Here is a 22,799-nt window from a genome sequence, read left to right as displayed (position 1 = left end):
CGGGAATTCGGGAGTGGGGCGTTCTCGATCAGGTCGATGGCGCAGTCGTACGGCCAGTGAGGCGGCAATGACTGGGCACGGTCTTTACTAAACACTTGGCGCATGTCATGGTAAATACGCGGAACTTTGTCCAAACAAATAATTTCTGGTGGCTCGTTACGGGTCGGCCCTCTCTTTTCTGCCCCCTAGCGCAAACAGTGAGTATAGCAAAATGCGCTCCAACTCTCGATTGCCGGACGTTCCCAGGAAATGACAGGGTTGTGTTCGCGCAGCCACGGCAACCCCAACACTAACGGTACCGATCGAGACCGCATGAGATAGAATCTACGGTATTCGATGTGATTGCCTGATAATTTTAGTTTCACCGGCGCGGTGATTTCTTTCACTTCCGCCAGGAGTCGCCCGTCATGATCGTGAACCCGCTTTGTCTCCCTTAGGACCTCAACCTGGCAACCCAGTTCCTTAGCTAGGCTGGGGTCTACAAAACAATTGTCCGCCCCAGAGTCCACCAAGGCCCGAACAGAAATGACCCGTAACGGACCATAAAGAGTTCCGTCCAACTCGAGTCTTGGTGGATGTCCAGGATGGACCTCCTCCCGTCTCGACTCACGTGACGCAGTATCGGGCACAAACTCACAGTTTTCGGGGCGCCCGGACGGGCGGGCCGGTGTCGAGTAACAGTTGGAAACCCGGTGTCCAGGTTGGCCGCAGTAGAAGCAGGCTCGATCCCGAATCCGACGCTCTCTCTCCGCTGGTCCCAGGCGTCCGCCTCCCAGCTGCATGGGCTCCTCCTCTGCGTCGGCTGGATCGGAACACGAATGACGCTCGGGTCCGGGTGGTCGCCAGGACTCGTGCTCAGCCGGCCGACGACCCGTACGTCGGGGTGGAACACGGGTAGTTCCTCGCTCTTCCATACGTTCCCTCTCACGCTCTCGCATGCGGTTGTCCACAATGAGGGCCAAATCGATGAGCTCCTCCAAGTTGTTGCTATCGTCGCGGGTTGCCAGTTCGTCCTTTAACGCAGCACTTAACCCGCGGCGAAACAAACCACACAGGGCTCGGTCCCCGTAACCACTACGGGCGGCCAAAATGCGAAATGAGATGGAGTATTCGGCAACGGATTGTCGTCCTTGCCGAATAGCTAATAGCCGACTTTCGGCCTCCCTTCCCATAACCGGATGTTGAAATACGCGACGGAACTCGGCGACAAACTCTGGGTAGGAAGACCGAAGCCCGGGTTGAGCATTGCTGATCTCTACTGCCCAAGACGCCGCCTGACCAGTCAACAGGCTCACAATAAACGCCACCTTCGTGCTATCTCTTTCGTACGTAGCTGGTTGTTGGGCGAATATCAGAGAGCACTGGTGTAAAAATTGCTTGCAGAGAGCCTGCTCTCCCCCGTAGCGAGGGGGGTCGGGGAGATTGGGCTCTCGCCCCATGATCAGGGAAGAGGGTGTCCCGGATGAAGCCGCCGGGACCCTTGGGGGTGGCGTTTCTCGGGGGGTCGCGTGTTCCCCTTGGGAACACAATATTTCCAGCCGCTGGGCTAGGACGGCGACTGCCTCCCGGAGCTCCGTGAGCTCCTGTCGTTGCTGGCCCACTAATTGCCCCTGGCTGGTCAAGGCGGTCATGATCTTGTTAATGTCTACAGGATCCATTTTGGTGGGAGTATTCTGTTACGAACTCGGGTAAACCGAGTTAGGGAGGGGATCCAAAAAACGTAGACAAAAACAAGGTCTCCGATGTAAAGACAATTTAATGTCCAAATCGAACCGAAAATAAGCGAGAACATAAAGCGCTGGTCCACAATGAGGACCAGGAGGTAAATCAAAAACGACTAACAAAAGGTGCTTGCACAAAAGATCAATAAAAGGAAAGTAAAGCCCACAAACTACGAACGAAAAACAAGGTAACACTTTGTACAAGCAAGAAAAGCCAGATCATCAAAACAAAATGGTACTTACACACAAACTTGGTACCGAGACTACACGCAAAAACACGACGAGGTCAAAAGCCACTAGTCAATGAGCAATGAGGTAAGCAATGCCATAAACAATCCACCCACAACAGGTGTAGAACGTAGGAGTCCTTAAATAGTGTCTCTACTGATTAATGATTGCCAGCAGGTGTGCTAGGGAGACCGCTCCTGCCACCTGCTGGCCAGACCGAAAAACCGAAATGTGACATGATCTGGACTGCCGGCCCAAGGGTAACTTGACAAACAGGTGGTTGCTGGGGTGGGATGCATACTTGATGATGTTGGCAGCTCTGCTGCGGTAACGTGAGCTGGCAATGTCCTCCAGGCTGGGCAGAGAGCAGCCAGTGTCCTTCTGGGCCAGATTTATCACCCTCTGCAGCGCTTTTTCACCTAGTGGAGCTCACCTTTTCCACACATTCCCCATGAATGTAAAGCGGCGCTGGGTCCGCTCGTCCCTTCCTGAAGTTCAGGATCATCTCCTTTGTTTTTGTGGTGTTCAGTGGCAGGTTGTTTGCTGAGCACCACGCTGTCGGTTGACCTCGTCTCTGTAGTCAGACTCATTCCCCCCTAAGATGAGTCCGACCACGGTCGTATCATCCGCAAACTTGATTATGGTGTTTGTGAGATGGGTCGGAGAGCAGTCAAATGTTTAGAGAGTGAACAACAAGCTCAGTACACATCCTTGAGGAGAACCGGTGCTGAGTGTGATGGTGGAGGAGAAGTGGGGGCCAAGTTTGACGGACTGTGGGTGGTCTGTGAGGAATTTTTTAACCCACTGGCAGATGGAGGTAGAGCTGCCCAAGTGAGTCAGTTTTTTGATAAGGGTTTAGAGTGGGAGGCAGGCATGCTCTGATGTGCTGTGAGACCAGTCTTTCAAAAGCATTTCATGACCACAGGCGTAAGTCCAACAGGCCTGTAGAAATGAGTTTTGAAGCGAGGTGGCTTAGCGAATGTTTAGTGGGAGGTCATTCCAAAGAGAGGGACCAGCAACGGAAAAGGCTCAATCCCCTCTGAGCTTCTGATTAGTTCTTGGTATCTCTAAGAGTGTCTGGTCCGCAGATCTGGGACATTGGGCAGGTGTGTAGGGGTGGAGGGTAAGGTGGAGCTCAGAGAGTTAAGGTGGAGCGAGGCCATTTAAAGATTTGAAAACAAATTGTAGGTTCTTAAAAAGAACTCTAAAATGTATCGGGGAGCCAGTGAAGGGATGATGCTCAACACGTCCAGAAATGCTGGACAGGCGTAACAAAAAATACATCAATGAAATAGAAAAGTTGGGCAATGCTCGAAAAACTGTGTGTCAAGAGAATCCCTGTAGGATCGCTTGTTTAGAATCAAGAATTGGGTGGGTTTGGCCACTTTGTAATCAACTGCATGAGCAAACAATTTAAGAACATTTATCAACGTACAATCTCATATAATTGAAGGAGTTCATTTTCTATGGTCCATAATACAATCAAAAGAGAATTGCAGAAATCTCTGCATGTGAGTGGCTAGGCTTAAAACAAACATTGAATGCGCATGGCATTTGATCCCTCAGGCAGTACCACAATAAAACCCAACAAAGCCTCAGAGTCCTCGCCGAAACAGAAAATAAAGTGAGTGAGTGACAGGTGTAAACGTGAACGGCATCATGGTCAATTGCATGGCTACCTGGCCTTCTGTCACAGATCAGATTCTGCTGAGTTCAAAAGGTTTGATGAGAATTTCCCAGCTGCAGTGAGCTGGCTGATGGCAAAAGGTGCCAGTGAGTGGCAGTGCACTACAGTGATGCCGGAGTTTGTCTAATTGTCAGCAGAGGCAAACATCTAAAGACCATGATGAGGCAAGCCCTGTACATTCCATTCTTATCGAAAAGACACATTCTTGATGAAAGCATACCTGCCCATGGAGTCACTGTGATCTCCAAAAGAGAGAAGGACATTCTTATTCACAGAGACAGTACAAAATCACACTTTCGTGACAGGCTCGATTATTTACCCACAGTAAATAAAGCCGTGCCTTCATCCATCCATTTTCAACACCGGTGATCCTGAACATGGTGGCTGGAATCTATTCCAGCTGACTGCGGCCAAAAACCGAACTACACCCTGAAATTGTTGCCAGTCAATCGCAGGACACATATAGAGACAAACAAGCATTCAAATCCACATCCACACTGTCACTGATTGGTAACCGATTCCTTGCTGCCCGCGCACAAGTCAGTCACTACACCAGAGGTCGGCAACCCAAAGTGTTGAAAGAGCCATATAGGACAAAAAACCCCCAAAAAACAAATATGTCTGTAGCCGCAAAAAAAAAAATTACAATGAAGGAAACACATGCTGCATGTATGTAGGAGACTGGACTGTCTCAGTGTGTGTTCACAAACACATAGCATTTATTTTGCGATTTCCTCGCTTGATTTTCTGTTTTGGTGCATTATTTTCGCCAGCCAATCGCAGAGCTATATTAGCCTACGATCAAAATGACTAAGTTTGCTACAATTACACAATGAGACTTCATGATTAAATGTTTTTTTTTTTTCCGTCCAGTGCTGTTACGGTCGGCAAAGGTAATGGTGGCGGAGGATCCAAATGCGAAGCGACAGTTTTACAAATGCTTTTCACGGCCCTCCAGATTCTTTGCCAGTACCCTTGGTGAATTGTCCATGAAACTCTGTTTCATGGTCCTAAAATTGTTAACATTTCTTCAGCAAGTTTGCCAGGAAATGGATCGAGCCAGCAAGTTGTCTGTTTTGCCTCACTAACAAGTTGTGTCAGTCTTTCAAGGGATGATTTTTCTTATCATGCCAAAGTCAAGCCGTTTTCGGGTTATTGTTGTAGTTCCTTCTCTGCCAATTTTCCCTTGCATCATATCATCCTTTTCAGAGTCTGAGCTAAAGGTTTGGAACAAATCTGTCTTCCCATTTTGTGTACTGCCATTTCAGAAACAGAACAGAATTTTGTTCAGTTGTCCAAAATTCTAATTCATGTTAAACGTTTTATTCCAGAATTTAACCAACCGTCTCTGTTTGCATTGGTAGTGATCGTTAATTCTGTTTATTTCTTCAAGGGAATGGGTGAGATCACAGTAGCCTTGTCAAATCCCAGCTTTTCAAATCAAAGGTGTGCGAAAAAAAACCACAACTTTGATTTTTGGGGCTAAAACACTAGGTTAAGATTTTTGCTGAATTTCTCTTTTTTTCTCTTTCTGAGTTTTTCTGAGTATCTAAAAAAGGATATTTAGTTCTATAAACATTTCTTTGTTGTGAAATATGGGAAAGCCAATTTTCACAACAGCAAAACTTGCCCAAAATTAAATTTTATGTTTGTTGCCTTAAATTTTGAGTTCACCTAACTTTTGTTACAGTGTTGTTGCACACAGTCACACTGAATTTAGAATCGTATTCAAAGTTTTAAGGATTGTCGGTATTTCTCTCATGTTATATTTCTTTTTTCAGTGAATGCAGGAAGCCAAATTTAGCTGTGTGTAAAAATTTCTAGTTTTTGTTTCTGCAATTCTCACTGCCTAGTTTACACTTTTGTCTCTTTACTTTGTGATCTAGTGGGCCACCACATGTTGACAGCAAGCCAACCAGAGCCAGTCAACATCAGGACCACTTTTCATACCTTGTCCCCCAAGCAGACAGAGCGAGTTCTTGCGCGAAGCTCCTCCTACCGGGAGCCTTCTCAAACCAATGTGAAGCTCGCCAGTACTAATTTGGAGATGATCATTTCCCCCAGTCCTATGAAGAATTGTAATAAAACCTTCAGCAGCACATTGCCAAGGTAACCACCAAATCATGGTTCAACTTTCTTTTTTTTTTTGTGTTTTACTGCTGAGCTACTCATGCTGCTCTATCATGCGCTTGAATGTGCCATGACTCCATCAACACATTCAATTCATGACTGTCTGAGTGCACTGAACAAAGAATACAATAGCTATCATCTGGTTCATGTTTTTCATTCCAATTGTTTTCAAATATTAGTTTGGTCATTTCAAGTGACCTTTCCAGTTTATATTTATGGTTACATATATTTTCTTCACATTAATGTTATGTAAATTTACAGCAAGGAACCAGGTGTAAATGTTTCATTTGCACCCAAGGATTCTTTTTAGATTGAGTGTGATTTTGCACATAGGCAATGTCTGAAACTTCAAGCGAAAAATTTGCGAACTGCCGCCATTACGGATTTGGACGCGGGGGTCGACAGACGTTGAAATCGGTAAGAAAAATGAATCAACTTTGCATTTTGATAACTTTACGGTTACTTTAAAATTATTGTAGTTTTTAATCATGCATATCATTTTTAGCTCTTGAATCTTGAGACAAGGTTGTCCGATCATGGTGAGAGCAAGCAACGACACAGTACCTGGACTTGTGACTTGTTACCAAACAAGTGCTTTGTAAAGTGTTTTATTTTAGGTTATTAATTTGTTCTTAACCTCCATCATTAGTCTTCATACTATAATCCTACTCTGTGTCTGCTGTGTATCCTGTTAAACCACAGAGACTTTTTGGGGGTGGGGGGTTCTCCAGGGTCCATATTCAACTTTTCTTTCTTCTAGCTTTCGAAGTATGAATTACATAACTGCTTTTTTGTGCATTTGCAGGAAAATGAGCCAGTATGCAGGACAATGAGGTTGACAAATTGGAGCGTGGAACCACCTGTGTCAATGGGAGAGAGGATACTTTGCACCTACCCAAAGACAAAGATAGTTATTGATGCAACACTTGCGTCCTGAACAAGTTTATCTTATTGTTTAAAATACAATGGTAAGCAATTTGGGCTGAAAAAGTTCACTGAACTAGAAAAGAGTTAAGGTTTAGTTAATTTTTTTCCGACCAAAGTTTTATATATTTTTTCCAGTAAAGAGAAAAAGTCTCTTACTGCCTAAAAACGAGTGGAAGATCACACGAGGAAGCAGTTACAGCTCTGAATGAAGGCGACAGCGATAGCCAAAACTGTCACCAAAGTACAAGATTTTTCTCTTTCCTGGAAAAAAAACATTCGTCAAAAAAAAAAAAAAATTTGAACCTATTAAAAACACACGCACAAAATGAACCCAACCTCACGAATAAAAGGGTTTATTCAGGAATTTATTTGGGATATTAAGTCAGCCCCGAATATGAATGCTTTCAAGTCCAGGTTAAAAATGATGCTTGTATTTCCCTGCTTATGATTTAGTTCTTTTACATCATTTAAAAAAATAAAAATTAAAAAACTGCTTGCCATGTGCATTCTTAAAATGATTTTAGTGAGATAACTTTTATTTTTGTACTTTGTTTTAAATAAATTTAGTTATTTTGATTTAAATATGATACTTGTAATTATGTGCTGTATAAATAAATTTTCCTGGCCCTTGCCTTGCCAGTTATTCCAAATTGATTTAAAGTATTTGTTTTAAATTCATCATTGCGGCAATTTTAAATCTTTGAGACAAATTAAAAAAGAAACTTGAACTTGAATTTTGAAGAAGGTGCCACGCAGGGGGTGGGGACAATGGGGCGGCTTCTCCAAGAACCCACCAGAAAGGGGACATTTACAGTGACCAACCAGGATCAAAATTCTCCCGTCAAGATCAATGAAAATCAAAAGTAGTCTGCTTGTGTTGACAGTTTGTCTTATAGATGGGGCACCCGCTTGGGCTCCTTCCCTGCCAGAGTGGTGACATTCTACGTAGTTTCTTGCGCTGAGAAACAAATTCCCAGCCTTTTCCCGCCGCCCAGGACACAGGAAGCCCGACCCCTTGGATCCTCCCACAGGTGTTGAGCCTATGGGAAGATTGACCAATGTTGCTTTTTCGGGCTGAGCCCGGTCAGCCCCCAAGGGTGCAGGCCCGCTCACCAGGCATTCGCCAGCAAGCCCCACCCCCAGACCTGGCTTCAGTTAACGGAGTCTGGACAAGGGAAATCGTGGACTAATAATTTTATGGAATTCATGGAATCAGTCCTCTAATTTTTACTCCCAGAATCATTGGGAAACCATGTTAAGACGTGGAGGCGAGCCCGAGTATATATAGTCAGAATTTCTCATGGGGGGAAGCAAGGAAGTAATGAAGTAAAAATATCATACAAGGTTAGACAAATTTGGTCCAAGGATGAAATTTCGAGAGGAATCAAAAATGGACTATAAAACGACGTCTACATTATCAACCTTGTTTTGATATGCAACTCTTCGTTAGAAATTAGCTGTCGTTGCAAAAAGTACTGAAACAATTGAACAGTTGCACATGTGCATTTAAAAGTTTAGAGAAGATCAGAATCAGAATCATCTTTATTGGCCAAGTATGTAGAACACACAAGGAATTTGTCTCCGGTATAACACGCTGCATTAGTATCATCGTAAACAACAAAATCATTGAACCATTTTAGAGTAACCAGTAGCTTTGTAGTACCATTTTGTAGTACAAGAAGAGTGAATACGTCAGTGACTGTTTAAGGAGTTAATGGCTAGAGGGAAGAAGCTGTTTAAGTGTCTACTGGATTTGGTGCGCATGGATCTGTAGCGTCTGCCTGAGGGGAGTAGCTGGAAAAGGTGGTGGGCAGGATGCGGGGGATCCAGGAGGATTTTCCATGCCCTTGTCTTGATTCTTGCAGTGTGCAAATCCTCAAGAGTGGGTAGGGCAGTGACAATGATTTTTTTCCGCCGTCCTAACTGTCCGTTGAAGTCGGATTTTGTCCTTTTTTGTGGCGGCCCCAAACCAAACCGTGATGGAAGAACACAGGATTGATTCGATGACTGCCATGTAGAACTGTCATAGCACCTCCTGTGGCAGGCCATGCTTCCTCAGCAGCCTCAGGAAGTACATCCGCTGCTGGGCCCTTTTCAGGATGGAGATGGTGTTAACTTCCCACTTCATGTCCTGGGAGACTGTGATTCCTAGGAACTTGAAGGTCTCGACGGTTGACACAGGGCAGTTGGATAGTGTGAGGGGCAACTGTGGAGAAGACTGTTTCCTGAAGTCCACGATCATCTCTACAGTCTTGAGCGTGTTCAGCCCGAGGTTGTGTCGGCTGCACCAGAGCTCCAGCTGCTCCACTTGTTGGCGGTACGCAGACTCGTCGCCGTCTTTGATGAGACCGATGACCGTGGTGTTGTCTGCGAACTTGTATGAGTTTGACAGCTGGATCTGTTGAGGTGCAATCGTTTGTGTAGAGAGAGAAGAGCAGTGGAGAGAGGACACATCCCTGTGGGGCTCCAGTGCTGGTGGTGCGTATTGATGATGTTGTTGCTCCCAGTCTCACCTGTTGTGTCCGTCCCGTCAGAAAGCTAAGGATCCACTGACAGATCGTAGGGGACACACCGAGATGGAGAAGTTTGGGGGTGAGGAGTTATTGGATGATGGTGTTGAACGCAGAGCTGAAATCCATAAACAGAATCCTTGCGTAGGTCCCTGTGCTGTCAAGGTCCTCGAGGATGTAGTGCAGACCTATGTTGACTGCGTCTTCCACAGACCTGTTTGTCCAGTAGGCAAACTGGAGAGGGTCCAGCAGGGGTTCAGTGACGTTCTTTAGGTGGTTCAGCACAAGGCGTTCAAAGGACTTGAGATTAAAATAGTCACCTTTAAAGGTCAAAAAATATCGCACAACCATTTTAGACCTGAGATCAACTTTTCAAGCAGCCAATCTCCAGCGATTAACGCGTTACCGCAAATGCATGCATGCACACACACACACACACACACACACACACACACACACACACACACACACACACACACACACACACACACACACACACACACACACACACACACACACACAGTGGTGAATTGTAGATCACACAATCTTTGAATGAGAATGAAAAAAAAAAGATGTATGAGGCTCATTCAATAAATAAGGTGAATTTTTTTGGTACACAGACTTCGAATACAGATAGAAGTTTACTTTTTTTTTCCAACGCAGTCTCTGAACTGTCGCACACTTTTTCCATCTCTGCACAAGCTTCCATATTCTCTCAGCGTACAAATCTTTGGATTGATGTTTCACCCAGTCGGTCACAACACTTTTGACTTTATCCTCATTTTCAGACTTCATGGCTAGCAAGTTAGGTGGAGAAGTAATAATAATAAGTAAGTTAGATCGGTGAATTGAATTCATGACACACATTGTATCAAAATGCTCTCATCTTGATATAAAAGGGCTGGACAATCATCAAAATAGGATCAACTCACTCCACATCATCACTCGACATTACTAAATAATTTGTCATCAAATGTCTACATCAGGGGTGCCCAAACTTTTTGGATCGAAGATCTACTTTTTGATCAACTACCTCACGGGATCTACCCTTACCGGCGCGCGCATGCACACACACACACAAATTTAAGATTTACCTGCTTTATTCTATTTTTTAAATAATTTTTTTTTGTGAAAATGAGACTGATTAGTGTGCAGTGTATATTAACACAAAAAATATATTACTAACATGTAGAAAGACACACAAATGGTTGTTTGTTTTTTTTCTTCTCGACACTCCTCGGATCTACTTGGGACCTGTCTTAGATCTACCGGTAGATGAGGATCTACCTAATGGGCACCCCTGGTCTACATTATCAACATTGTATTGTTTGACTCAATTTACATGGCTTGTTCAGCCTGCTCAGCATCTAATAGCTCATGTGTGCACAATAGTAAATTATGCATTCAGTATCACCTTGTAAATGTGTGAAGCAACCGCTTATAAAATTTAATAGTTTTACTGGTTCTAGTAGTGTGTGTATGAATAAATTTGTAGGGCAGTATATCGAGTTGCAACTCCCTGATTTGCTTGCTTCCCTCCCCGCTCTAATTTTAACACTCGCTATGTCAAATCTTGTATTAACTGTCTTAATTCTTAAATAAGTTTTATTTTCCACCAATTTTGCCTGAGTTGCATAACATTTGTGTTTGAAAGAACGCAGACAGGCTTTAACACGCAAGGCACAAGCAAAAAAGCAAAACACACTTTAGGCCACAAGGGGAAAAGCGAGAGCACCCTAGCCCCTTCTTGGTGTGCTGCTGTAGTGTAAAATATTTTGTTTTAAAATGAAGCATTCATTACCAAAGAGTAAAACTAAAATGGTCCACAGATTCTCAGAAAAATACTAAGGCCGTTGATATAAGGTTGGTGGAAAACACCTGCAGCAAAAATGCAATTATTTGTCCGGGAAGCAGCCAAAGTAGGTGTTGTTATTTCTCAAATTTAGTGTGTAACGAACCAGAGAATGCCCATTACTGAATTTTACAGACACAAATGCAAATATAAAAATTCCCCAACGTGGCATCTGTCTCCTGTTGTTTAACATTTTGCTGTTACTGTGCTATCCTTCACCGAATAAGTTTGACTTTGTAGTTTTGTAGTCATGTATTTTTGTTAATAAAATGTTTTTCTACTCATCTTATTCTTCATGTTTGAAATGACAAAAACTTTTAAGATGCCCGTCTATCTTCTTTTTCATCGTCATATTCTCAGATAGTGTTTAACAGCATGTTAGCACCAATTGCGTTCGATTCCCGGCCTCTTTTTTGTTTCTTTGCGCTCTTTAGTCATTTTTCATCTTGACCTCTCTATAATCAAATTCTTGACACAAGTCCAGTCCTATTTAAGTATGTATTAAAGGGCCCAAAATGAACATTTTTTTAGATTTAAAATATGTTAAAATAATTCCTCACCCAAAACATCTCCAAAGTAACGTTTTCCTCCGTGAACCCATCTCTCAGCATCCTTGCTCATTCCTGCTGTTTAAGCACCCAGCTCCGTCCAATCCCAAAAAATGATTGGGTCCTCAATCTTATACAGCACATATATACTATACGGCTTCATTACTATTTGCTATTTGGTGGGTGGTGAGTGCAGTAGCCAGCTTTAGGACATCATGAAAGGGTCACGGCAGCCTCACGAGGTGAGGCAGGTTTTAGTGAGCCAGGTGCCCTAATTCTGGGTTAGAAAAATAGCCACCAAAATAAATTAGTTCATAAGATATTACATCACAATTGTTTCATTTGGGTTAAGGCTTCTTTTTTCCAGACAATGATCTTTTGTGTGAAGAGAAAAATTCTTATGTAGCTAACTCTTTTGGCTGTCACTTCAGCCTTTGTCGGAGGTGTCACTGCTTCCTTGTGACGTGTCTTAAAAACAAGGAAGCAGTGACAGCTCTGATGAAGGCTGAAGTGACAGCTGAAACTGTCAGATAGGTATGAGTTTTTCTCTTCACGAAAAAAAAACACCATTGTCTGAAAAAAAAAGAAAGCTTAACCCTGATTTTACCAATAAGTAGGCGAGATGAGCATCGTAGCACTAGATCGCCATTGTGCCAAGGGTACTGTCGTCACCTTCAAATAATTGGTTATTTTTACTTTTTTTTCAGAAAACACAAAAAACGGCCTAGAATTTAATGGTCTGTTTCATTAGGGATGCAGCCAATTTTAGCAGAGGTGGCCAGCATCCTGAGCAGATTTTGAAGGCCAAAAAAAAAGTCTAAATTTGACTAAGGCCATTATTTTAATAGTTTGACAATATATAATAATTTATAGGGCTATAGTTAACTGTGTAAAGCTGAAACTAGCATGATTGATACAGGCCTTTTAATACCACACCCGACTTGCCCTTTCCACACTCTAAGATACACATTCGATCAATATTTTCTGGATTATACAATCATCCATCAACCTGGTCAGTGCACATGACCAAGGGAGTTTAAAATGAATAATAGCCCACTTTATGTCACGATACGAGGTGGTGGAGGGAGGAGCAGGGTGTACTTGAAGAAGTATATAAAACAGAGAAAACTAAATCCAAAAATATAGTCCTAATAACGAAACAAATCCAAAGTATCAAACAAAAACCATGACTGAAACTTAGTGATGGGTCCAGCGACACCGATGCATTGACACATGCGCCGGGCTCACAGAGCAAACCACGTGTCGATGCATGTGCTGCTTCATTACGTCACGTGATTGACACGTGAACTGCATTGACACAGTCCAGGCTTCTAATTGACACACCGGCCGCATTGACACAGTCCAGGCTGCTAATTGACACATCGACTGTGTTGACACAGTCCAGGCTTCTAATTGACACACCGGCTGCGTTGACACAGTCCAGGCTGCTAATTGACACATCGACTGCGTTGACACAGTCCAGGCTGCTAATTGACACGTGAACTGCACCGGTGCAGTTTAGACCGCATCGGCTGCTTGGCACAGTACAGGCTGCGCCACTTAGTCCAGGGGGCGTCGACTCAGTGCAGAGGGCGTTGACTCACCAAAAGCCCGCCGCACAGTGTTTATAAGGAAGTGGGTTTGGCGACACAATGCCACTTGACGAAACAAGCCAGACCTCACTCACGCTCGCTTGTCGAAGTTCGTGTCAGTGCAGACTTCGTGTTCGTGCCTTGCCTTCCTTGCCGATTATGGAGCAGAGACGCAAATCATCCGCCGTGTGGGACCATTTTGATGTCCAGGAGAATAAGGTATTATTTATTTATTTATTCAAATCGCCTTCTGTCGCCGAGAGCCTCTCGGCGAGAGGCACTCGCCGAGGGCCTCTCAGATTATTGACATGTGTTGTACCATTCTAATCTGAATACATTTCAAGGTAACTCTTAGTTACTTATTCACATTTCATTACAGGTGAAATGTCGAATTTGCCAAGTCGAATTGTCATACACCAACAGAAGCACCTCCACCATGCTGAGGCATTATCGGGCCAAGCATGAGAATGAAGTTCGCGATACACCCGGTATTACGCCAGGTATACAAACGTTCACTCATCTTTTCACGGTTGCTATGTTGATGATTTAATTGACAATCAGTAATTATTATTGGTTGACTCTCCACTCCATGTTTGACAATCAAGGTTCCAGGAAGCAGCTGTACTGGAAGGACCAACACACTTCTTTCCCAAACCTCTCCCACCTCGCAAAGGAGTTTGTACGCCAGCCTCATCCGTCCCTTGTGAGCTAGTGTTCTCCACAGCAGGAGAAATCGCTTGTAAAAGACGCAACAGGCTGAAGTTTAAAACATTGGAGCATCTTATTTTTGTCAATAAAAATTTGTGAAATAAAAGCACACAAGCATCCTCATTCAAATGATCTTCACATTATTTGAACACATTGAATGTTGCAAAATGAATGCATGGATGTGAATGATATTGTATACATTTCATCATCAAATCGATGAATGACCTTATGAAAATGTTTTGGAACAGTTGTAGATGCAAAACCGTGCTGGTAGCTACATAATAAATAAAAGAAAAATATCCCAAACCATAGGGATTCTCCCAAAAACTAAGGATGTGCTGAATAAGAGATCCTTGTACACCTTATACTTTTATTACTTCCATATTTGACCTATTGTGTGGGAATATGGGGAAATGCCAGTAAAACACTGTTCCGATTGCTTTGTATTGTAGTTTTAAAACAATCACTGGCTCCAAATGGACGGAACCCACAAATCCACTGTTTATCAAATTAAACAATGAAATCTCATGACCTGATTGACTTCAAAATCGCCCAATTAATGTACAAAGCACACAATAATAACCTTTGCCAAAAGATCCAGAAGCTTTTTAAAATTCGAGAAAGTTGTCATAATTTAGGGGGTACTAATCTATACAAAAAAATCCAAAACACGAACGAACATCACACAAAGGAGTGTATCTGTAATAGGTGTAAATCTGTGGAATGATTCTGAAACGGACCAGTAAAGTGAGGAACTCTCTTGCTGAGATTAAAAATGAATTCGAGAGTAGTACAAGACAACTACACAAATCAGAATTAAGCTGATAAATTCGATACACTCATGAAATATAGCAATACATCAGAAATACATTGATGAGATTATTTAATATATCAATGAAATGTAGCATCCATTATGAATATGAGAAAATCGACATATACATGTGCTCTAAAGAGTATGTACTGTATATACAAACCTAATGTTGTAAAAATGTATTAGTACAGCATACATAAGGGTAAAAGCATTTGTTGATATTTAGACTTTCTTTCCTATTTAGAAAAATGATCAATTCATATATAAGAAGGGGTAGGACTCGGGGTAGGTTTTTTGCTTTCTACTCCTTTGAACACATATTTGTGATGATGACTATTTCCTTTTCCTTTTTTTATATCTTACCATCACCTTTTGCCAATTTATTACCGAATTGTATATTTTATATGTTCAATATACAAAACAATTTATCAGTCAGTTCAGTCTGTTAAGTTGGTTGGCTGCAGGGATCTTGAAGGTCCAGCAGGTGGCAGTGGTCAGTGACACAGTATCAGCACAGTATCAACACAGTGTGTCAGTGTGTCGACACGCCTCATGAGGCCTCATGGACCCATCACTACTGAAACTCAAAACTATCAACAACAGAAACATGACAGACAAAAAAACATGACTGCAGCAAAGTCCAACAAACAAACATGACAGTAGCCAACAGCAACAATGACCCGACAATGAGTGCTCGGGCTGGGAGTCCTTTTAATTAAACCCACTAATTATCTAATGACCAACAGGTGTGCAGCTGCAGGGAAAAGCCCCACAGTGCCACCTGTTGGTCACAAACCGAAACATGACAGTTTAGTTGCTTTCTTGCAAGCTTTGGGCTGGTTTAGTGACCTGTAAGTGTCATTTTCATGCCATATTTACACTTGGTAAAGTTGAATTAAGTGGAGTGAATTTGAAGCTGAAAAAAACTGAGCTGAATTTTGAAACAGAAGTTGATGTTGTAGCTGAAAGTTGTTTTCGAAGTTGAAAGTTGTAGATTGTATAAATCTGTTGAATATTTCTATTATAAAATTGATATAAAATTTTTAATGATATATTATAAATCGGTGTTAGTAAATCAAATTAAGATCATTGTCAGATATGCTTGCATATGTATTTACTAGGTTGAGATTTGATTTGATTTCAGTGCTGCAGTGTCATGTCTCATCATTTATGGCAAATTAGTTTTATGTCCTGTCGTTGTCCATGTTGTCATATCATATTTTACATTATACTACCGGTAATTGTTTCCTATTATTTACATATGGTTTGATTCCTCCCATTGTCTCTTCATTGTGGTGATTTTCTGTCCCATTCTTTAGTATCAATAGTCTGCATATACTCCTATCCTTAGTCAGACCGTCTTGTATCATGCCACATTTTGAACCAGCCCATGTCTGTTAGAGTGACCTTTTTTCATGCTACAGAGAGTCCTTAGCATTTCTTAATTTGCTTTCTTATGTCTTGTTCTTGTCCAGTCGCGGCCCAAGTACTGTTCCTGTTGAAAATACGCATTAACCAATTATCCTGTTCCAATTGAAAATATGTATTCACCAATTAGCCTGTTCCAATTGAAAATACGCATAAACCAAATATCTTGTTCCAATATAAAATGGGCATAACCCAAGTATGCATAGAATACCCGAGTTTGTTATTGTCAGTTAGCTTAAATCAAAGATGCATCAGGTGCATTTCGTGCAAAATACAGTACATGAGAGTTGTGGGGAGAAGTCCATTTCAATTTAGAAAGAGACTCGCGTTCTTAGGAAGAACATTATCGCGTATGTTCTTAGACAGTACTTGGCGAGTTCAAGAATCATACTCTTCGTTCATCATTCATCTTTAATTCCTGCTTTAGTTCCTAGTTCATACATATAAAAGGTTGTTTTGCTTATGCCTCCAGGTCCCATGGTGGCTCATCATTGGAGGGATGTCGCATTCCAAGGCGTCATGCCTCTATCCATACCTCAATGGATTCAACCAGATCTAAGCAACTCCTCAGCCAGTGGAAGAATAAAAATGACAAGAGAAAGCTGTCCCTCCAGGCCATGGATGGCATAAAACCCGCTTCCTTGTCTCCTCAAAGAGATGTGCAACTCCACTACTCATCTGAATCATCTGCCATAGGTTTGGACACTGAGGTCCACAGTCTAACCCACCTCCCTTCAGCCACTGGCCAGGAAGTTGGAACCCACATCCCAACTTCTTCCATAAAAATAGCTACAAGCTGTGTTCCAATAGCCAATAAAAATACCCTGACCCAGAATGGAGGAACTAGCTTTGCCGCTGGACCAAGAATGGTTATTCAGTCACGTCCTGGATCTTCTCAATTAGTTCACATTCCCGAGGAGGAAAATTCTACTACCAAGGATCAGGAGAGTGAATCGGAAGACAGCACTTTTGATATGGTTGCATCTGCTAAACAGAAATGGATGAGAGTTGCGGAAAAGACCACGATCCCTTGCAGACCTCTCAGTGCAGGAGGTCAGCCTCGACTCATGCAGGTGATTATTGATTTTTATTCCTATTGAAACAGCTCTAATATTGTGTTGTTTCTATCATTTTGGATATTTATTTTTTAAATACAGAGACTGTAGAGCTGTCACCAATTGGATGATAGGTAAACAAAAAGGTTGATAAAAGTTTTTTCTCACCAATACTGGTCACCGATAACTTCCAACTTCTCCAAACCAATAACAATAACTATTCTGTTCTGATTGTTTGGGAATTAAAACTGATACTCAACGGTACCAATTTCAGTACTTTTTTCTGTTATATGTGAATTTGTCAAAATTTTGAACAATAAAATTGTTAGGGAGGGGCCAGCCAGGCAGCCTCCTCAGCCAGGGTGCTCTGCACCTCACACCTGAGACTCATCAGCTCATCACCCACCTATTGCCTATCTCCTCGTTTGGACTAGTACAAATTGACAAACCATTCCACAGTGCAAGCTCGTGCCGTCACCACACCAGTGGAATCTGTTGCCGTCTCCTGCAGCTAATTGTTCCTTGTGCGGACATTTTCTTGTGGACTCCTCGTGCTTCTCCCTGAGAGATTTTGTGAAGACTCTTAAATCAACTACGCCAAGTGTTTATTCCTCGAGACCTGCCTGTTGTCGTGCTATTGGTGTCACATCCAAACCCTAACAAAAATATATTGTACATATTTTTTAAAAATCACTTTCATTTCAGCAACATTTGAAGATAGCTTCATCAAAATTCCAAAATTATGGCGAATATAAGTGAATTATATTGTTTCAGCATAACTGACCCTAATGCTACTTTTTTCTTTTTAAATAATACTTTCCTTCAACAAAGCAAGATACAACCTCAAAAAAGGTACTAGTTTCTAACCATTTATTTTCACATACAATGATTGAACTGAACTATGTGAGTTAGTAAGTTGAGTGTCTGCATAAAGCCCCCTGTATAGCAGAGGTCCATCACCTGAATCATCACCAACTCATGTGGTGGGCTAAATCTCCGTTCGTATTTGCCAAGCCTGCGCCTTTTTAAAGTCGCCCAGCTGGTAGAGGAAACATAGACACAAACAAAATCCATACAAAAAATATGTATTTAATAACAAAAGCGCATCAACAGAATATAAACAGAAATCGCTGGTCAAAAAGAATAAGGAAAAATAATACATTGACAAAAAAAACGCTTACAAAGGCAAGTAAATCTGAGTACCGTATTTTCACGACCATTCGGCGCACCGTGTTGTTGGGCGCAGTCTCAGTAAGGGGTGCTATTTCTGTATTTGACACATACACAAAACGCACTGTATATTGGGCGCAGCCAGGCATGGTAAAACATACGCCAGCTTAAACATACGGCATGCATGCAAGCACGCTAAAAAGGCAACGGAAGCAAAACTGAGTTCGCTTGTACTTTATTTAGCCATTTTACAATGTACTCACGTTTTTCTCTTCACCTCCTACACGCTCAACCTTCACTCATTGGCGACTGGTACCTGCTAGGGACGTGCCTTTAGCGTCTCTTACACCCCCTTCACTCATTGGCGGACTTCCGCATGCCTGTCGTCACTCACTCCTCCTTTCTCTATGTAAACTGCGTGCCGGCTAGAGGTGACGCTCCGCTTTATAAGGCGTCCTGTCCATTTTGGAGAAAATTTAAGACTTTTAATGGCGCCTTATAGTCATGAAAATACGGTATATAAACAAAATCACGAGACGAAACAAAAACATGAGCAAGATCAAAGACAAAATAAGATACATGTAAGTACTTACTAGGCAAGCGACTCAAGAGAAAAACAATGACGAGATCAAGAGGTCTAGAAAACAACACTTGAGCAAGAGCAGCAACAAGGTCAATAATCCGACGAAGACTTAGCGCTTCGGAATTCCTTAAATAATTGTCATAAATCGATGATCAAATTGGCAGCAGAAGTGCATGCTGGAGGGAAAGCCCTCCGCCCCCACCTGCTGGAGACACACAAGAACAAGATCCTGACCTCATCGGCTAATTGTATTGTAATAGTCTCAAGCGAATATTACCTGTATCTGTCTAAGCTGTCCTACATGCACTACACCACTGCTGCAAGGTTAATTCCACTTTTAAGCTTAGTTTCATGCCGTGGGCTTGGAATCAGAAGACTCTATCGAGGAGGCTTTTAAAAAGTCATAAAATTCTGAGACAATGCCCTTTCCAAAAGGAGTCTTTGTCATCATTTGCTCAAGCCTGGTTAGGGGCGGCTAAGACCTGTAATTGATTTTATTTATTTATTTTGCTCAATGAAACTCCTTAACTGAAGATATTTGAAAAATGATTTTTGTCCTTTTTTGTGGCGGCCCCAAACCAAACCGTGATGGAAGAACACAGGATTGATTCGATGACTGCCATTTAGAACTGTCGTAGCACCTCCTGTGGCAGGCCATGCTTCCTCAGCAGCCTCAGGAAGTACATCCTCTGCTGGGCCCTTTTCAGGATGGAGTTGGTGTTGACCTCCCACTTCATGTCCTGGGAGACTGTGATTCCCAGGAACTTGAAGGTCTCAACGGTTGACACACAGGGCAGTTGGATAGTGTGAGGGGCAGCTGTGGTGAAGGATGTTTCCTGAAGTCCACGATCATCTCTCCGTCTTGAGCATGTTCAGCTCTAGGTTGTTTCGGCTGCATCTAGGTCGTTGAGCTTTTCCTCCTTTACCTTGTTCTTATTTTCAAGGCTGGGAACCGTAGCCACAAGGCTATCTATTGTGCTCTCTGCCTCGGAGATGCAAACCTTTGTGCCCTAAGTCATTCAGAGGATTCACCACTTTCTTTACAAGAAATCAAATCGCCGTCAAAGCTCCTGCAAAAATCTGCTCTTAATTATTTGATAGCCTCAAGAATCGGCTGGGGATTATCATTTTCATCAGAGCTCTGGTGTGATGTGTCATCACAGACCCTCTTCCTTCTGCACTTTTATTTTGGAGAGCCCATTTCCAGGGACCCACTGCGTCTTTTTCCCTTTAATTACCAGGCTGGCCCGGAGCGTGCTCCCACGCCTGGAGCTGATCAGCAATAACCTCCTGCGTATAAGAGTTCTGCTGATCTGCTAGCGGGTGCTGCACACGCTTGCCAATATTGTATTTTTTGGGCATACTCAATTGTTCTTGTCTAGTTCCAGTGCCTACCTGCCTCGCTGCCCAGCCTGGCTCCACATTTTCCTCCTCTGCACCCATCCTTCCCCCATCTCCTTCGCTTTTGGATCTTCTGCCACCATTACCTTTGCTACCCCTAACATCCAGCTAACTTCAACCTCTGCTATTAGGGTAGAATTCGATGTAACCTCATGCAGTCTTGTTTCTGGGAATTCAATTTTTGATTGTGATGATTACCCTTGTCCTTTAAACTGCTTGCCCAGCGCAGATCCCATCAGAGTATTTTAGTGACCCTCCAGTTCATTTCAAGTGTTCACTTGTTCAATTTATTATAGATTTTGTAAAATACTAAAGAGGTGCAGGACACCCAACCTGTTACCACGCCATCAAACTGGGAGCCTCTTTCACATATTTGTGTTAATTTTTCAATTACTGTTTCAATAGATTTTTAAATTATATTTTTTTGTTGATTGATTTATTCTTTTACTGAAGATGGCACCATACTTGGCTGTTGTCTTCAAGTAGTCTTCAGGAGCTCTGCAGTTTTTTGTTTTTTTTTTGTCATTTGTTTTACTATATGGTATTTGTTGTCCTTCGTGGGGAACCATTATGGGCTGTTCTCAGCATTTTGGCCACGATCAAAGGAGAGAGGTCTATGCTTGATGGTTGTGTCTTCTTGGCACCATGTCTGTGCCAGCACTGATTTTGATTGGGGAATGTCGGCAGTATTTGATTGTTGCCACTTTACAGCAAAGGGGCGCTTGTGTTTTTTTTTTTTTGTACCTGTGCTGAGCAACATTTTTCACAGCCCTGTTTTGCTCGTAGGAGATCTCGGCATTGTTGAAAGAGTCTGTGTTAGTGCGGCTGGATGGATGGATGGTGGAGCTGAGGATGAGGAGAGAAGAGCATTGGCGTGGAGCGTGGCTGTGAATTTGGATTTGAGTGTTGCCGCTTGGAATTGAAGCAGATTTACGAAGGTGTGACAGGAGACCTCAACCAATCTCTTGTGTTTTTCAATGAACGCTACACCTTCTTGTTAACTTTCAAATTTAGCCTGTCGCAAATGTGTTTGACGTCATGCATGCTGAAATCATGACCTCTCTGAACCATTGGTGAAAAGAAACTTTCATTGTCTCCTCTTTCATCTATACTGTAACCGCTTCTAACAACATGGTGTATGTAGGAAGAGTTGTTACGATTGCATTATTATCAATGTTTTATGTTGTACACTGTGTTGTGTTGTATTAGCTGTTATGAAAGTACTATTTAAATCAAGATGTATATATTTTTTTGTTTATTGGGGGGGTTCTTTTCCCCCATTTTTCATCGTTTTTCATGGACAACACTTATTCATTCATATGTTTATGAAGTGTATTTTAAGTTAGGACTTAAAAAAAACTCTGCTCCTCCAATGTTTTCAATGGCTGTCAATTATACATGGATTATTGCTATTCATGGGCCGCCCCAAATGGCAGGGGTCCTCTGTAAATTAGTTTCTGACACTGAAAACCAAGTGAGCATTGAAACACTGAATCTTCGTTGTAAATGTGGAGGTGTGCTCAGTGGATTTTGACTTTCCCTTAGCAAACTAACATGAGGTCACTTTTTACTATAATCTGTCTTTCTAGGTCATTGCCTTTTCAAAACAGCAGGGTTTGCGCAACTCACGATCAGAGGATGGTGGCAGCACTGTCAGCTGCTCTGGATCAATTCGATATAGAACCCTTATGGACCAAGACCCATCACCACCTGCCTCCACAACTGGTGCAATGGAAGGTATGGACTGCTCAAAATTTCGACTCATACCATGTCTCTATGGGATTAATTACTGCACACTCACATATACTGTAAATTTAAGCAGGACTTGACAAGGTTTGGGAACGAACCAAATGGTGTTTGGATCCCACAAATGAGTTCAAACGCGTCACAAAAATGTTTATGTAGCATTCTCAGGATGCGGCATGAGTGACGACACAAAGTCCAATTGAGATACAGGGTTTAATTCCTGGCAACCCGTGAGAACTGGTCCCACGAACATGAAACATCCAAACAAGTGGCATTACAAACCAAATAAAATACAAAACCATGAAGACAATTGATTTAATATAAAATACACACAAACCTCGTGGGCTAGCACCCATAAAGGGCTAAATCTTTGCCGATATCCTGTTTGTCTTCTTCTTGCTTCGTATAATTGGCTCTCAGCACTTTCTTTGTCGAACAAAATGGCTCTACAGAGCTCACAAAACATATCCTTTAATGTCCATCCATCCATCTTCTACCGCTTAACCGGGGTCAGGTCGCAGGGGCACCAGCTTGAACAGGGAAGCCCAGACTTCCCTCTCCCCAGCCACTTCTTCTAGCTCTTCCCAGGGGATCCCTCGGTGTTCCAAGGTCAGCTGGGTGACATAGTCTCTCCAGCTATCCTTTAATGTGCGCGAGTAAATGTGCTCGGGACAACTAGGGTCGGATGGAACCTTTCTACCA

The 22,799-nt window shown here is 42.5% G+C and overlaps 1 protein-coding gene and 1 long non-coding RNA gene across 6 annotated transcripts in view; one reads left to right on the top strand and one right to left on the bottom strand.

The window, feature by feature from the left end:
• LOC127616672 (phospholipid phosphatase-related protein type 4-like) overlaps nucleotides 1-22,799 on the top strand; it is an 84,489-nt gene that overhangs the window by 48,302 nt on the left and 13,388 nt on the right. For all 5 annotated transcript variants that reach the window (XM_052088417.1, XM_052088418.1, XM_052088416.1 and 2 more), the window contains 3 exons: nucleotides 5,523-5,745; nucleotides 16,615-17,215; nucleotides 21,941-22,088. In XM_052088417.1, coding sequence (XP_051944377.1) covers nucleotides 5,523-5,745; nucleotides 16,615-17,215; nucleotides 21,941-22,088 — 972 coding nt within the window. The remainder of the gene's footprint in view (nucleotides 1-5,522; nucleotides 5,746-16,614; nucleotides 17,216-21,940; nucleotides 22,089-22,799) is intronic.
• LOC127616812 (uncharacterized) lies at nucleotides 8,218-19,799 on the bottom strand. Its single transcript, XR_007967199.1, has 2 exons — nucleotides 19,592-19,799; nucleotides 8,218-8,725 (listed from the first exon to the last, which is right to left on the bottom strand). It is a non-coding gene; the product is annotated as an uncharacterized LOC127616812 (long non-coding RNA).

This window comes from Hippocampus zosterae, chromosome 15 (genome assembly GCF_025434085.1).
Source record: "Hippocampus zosterae strain Florida chromosome 15, ASM2543408v3, whole genome shotgun sequence".
Taxonomy (NCBI): Eukaryota; Metazoa; Chordata; class Actinopteri; order Syngnathiformes; family Syngnathidae; genus Hippocampus; species Hippocampus zosterae.
The sequence above is the reverse complement of the archived record's forward strand: the minus strand, read 5'-3'. Positions and strand labels throughout refer to the sequence as shown.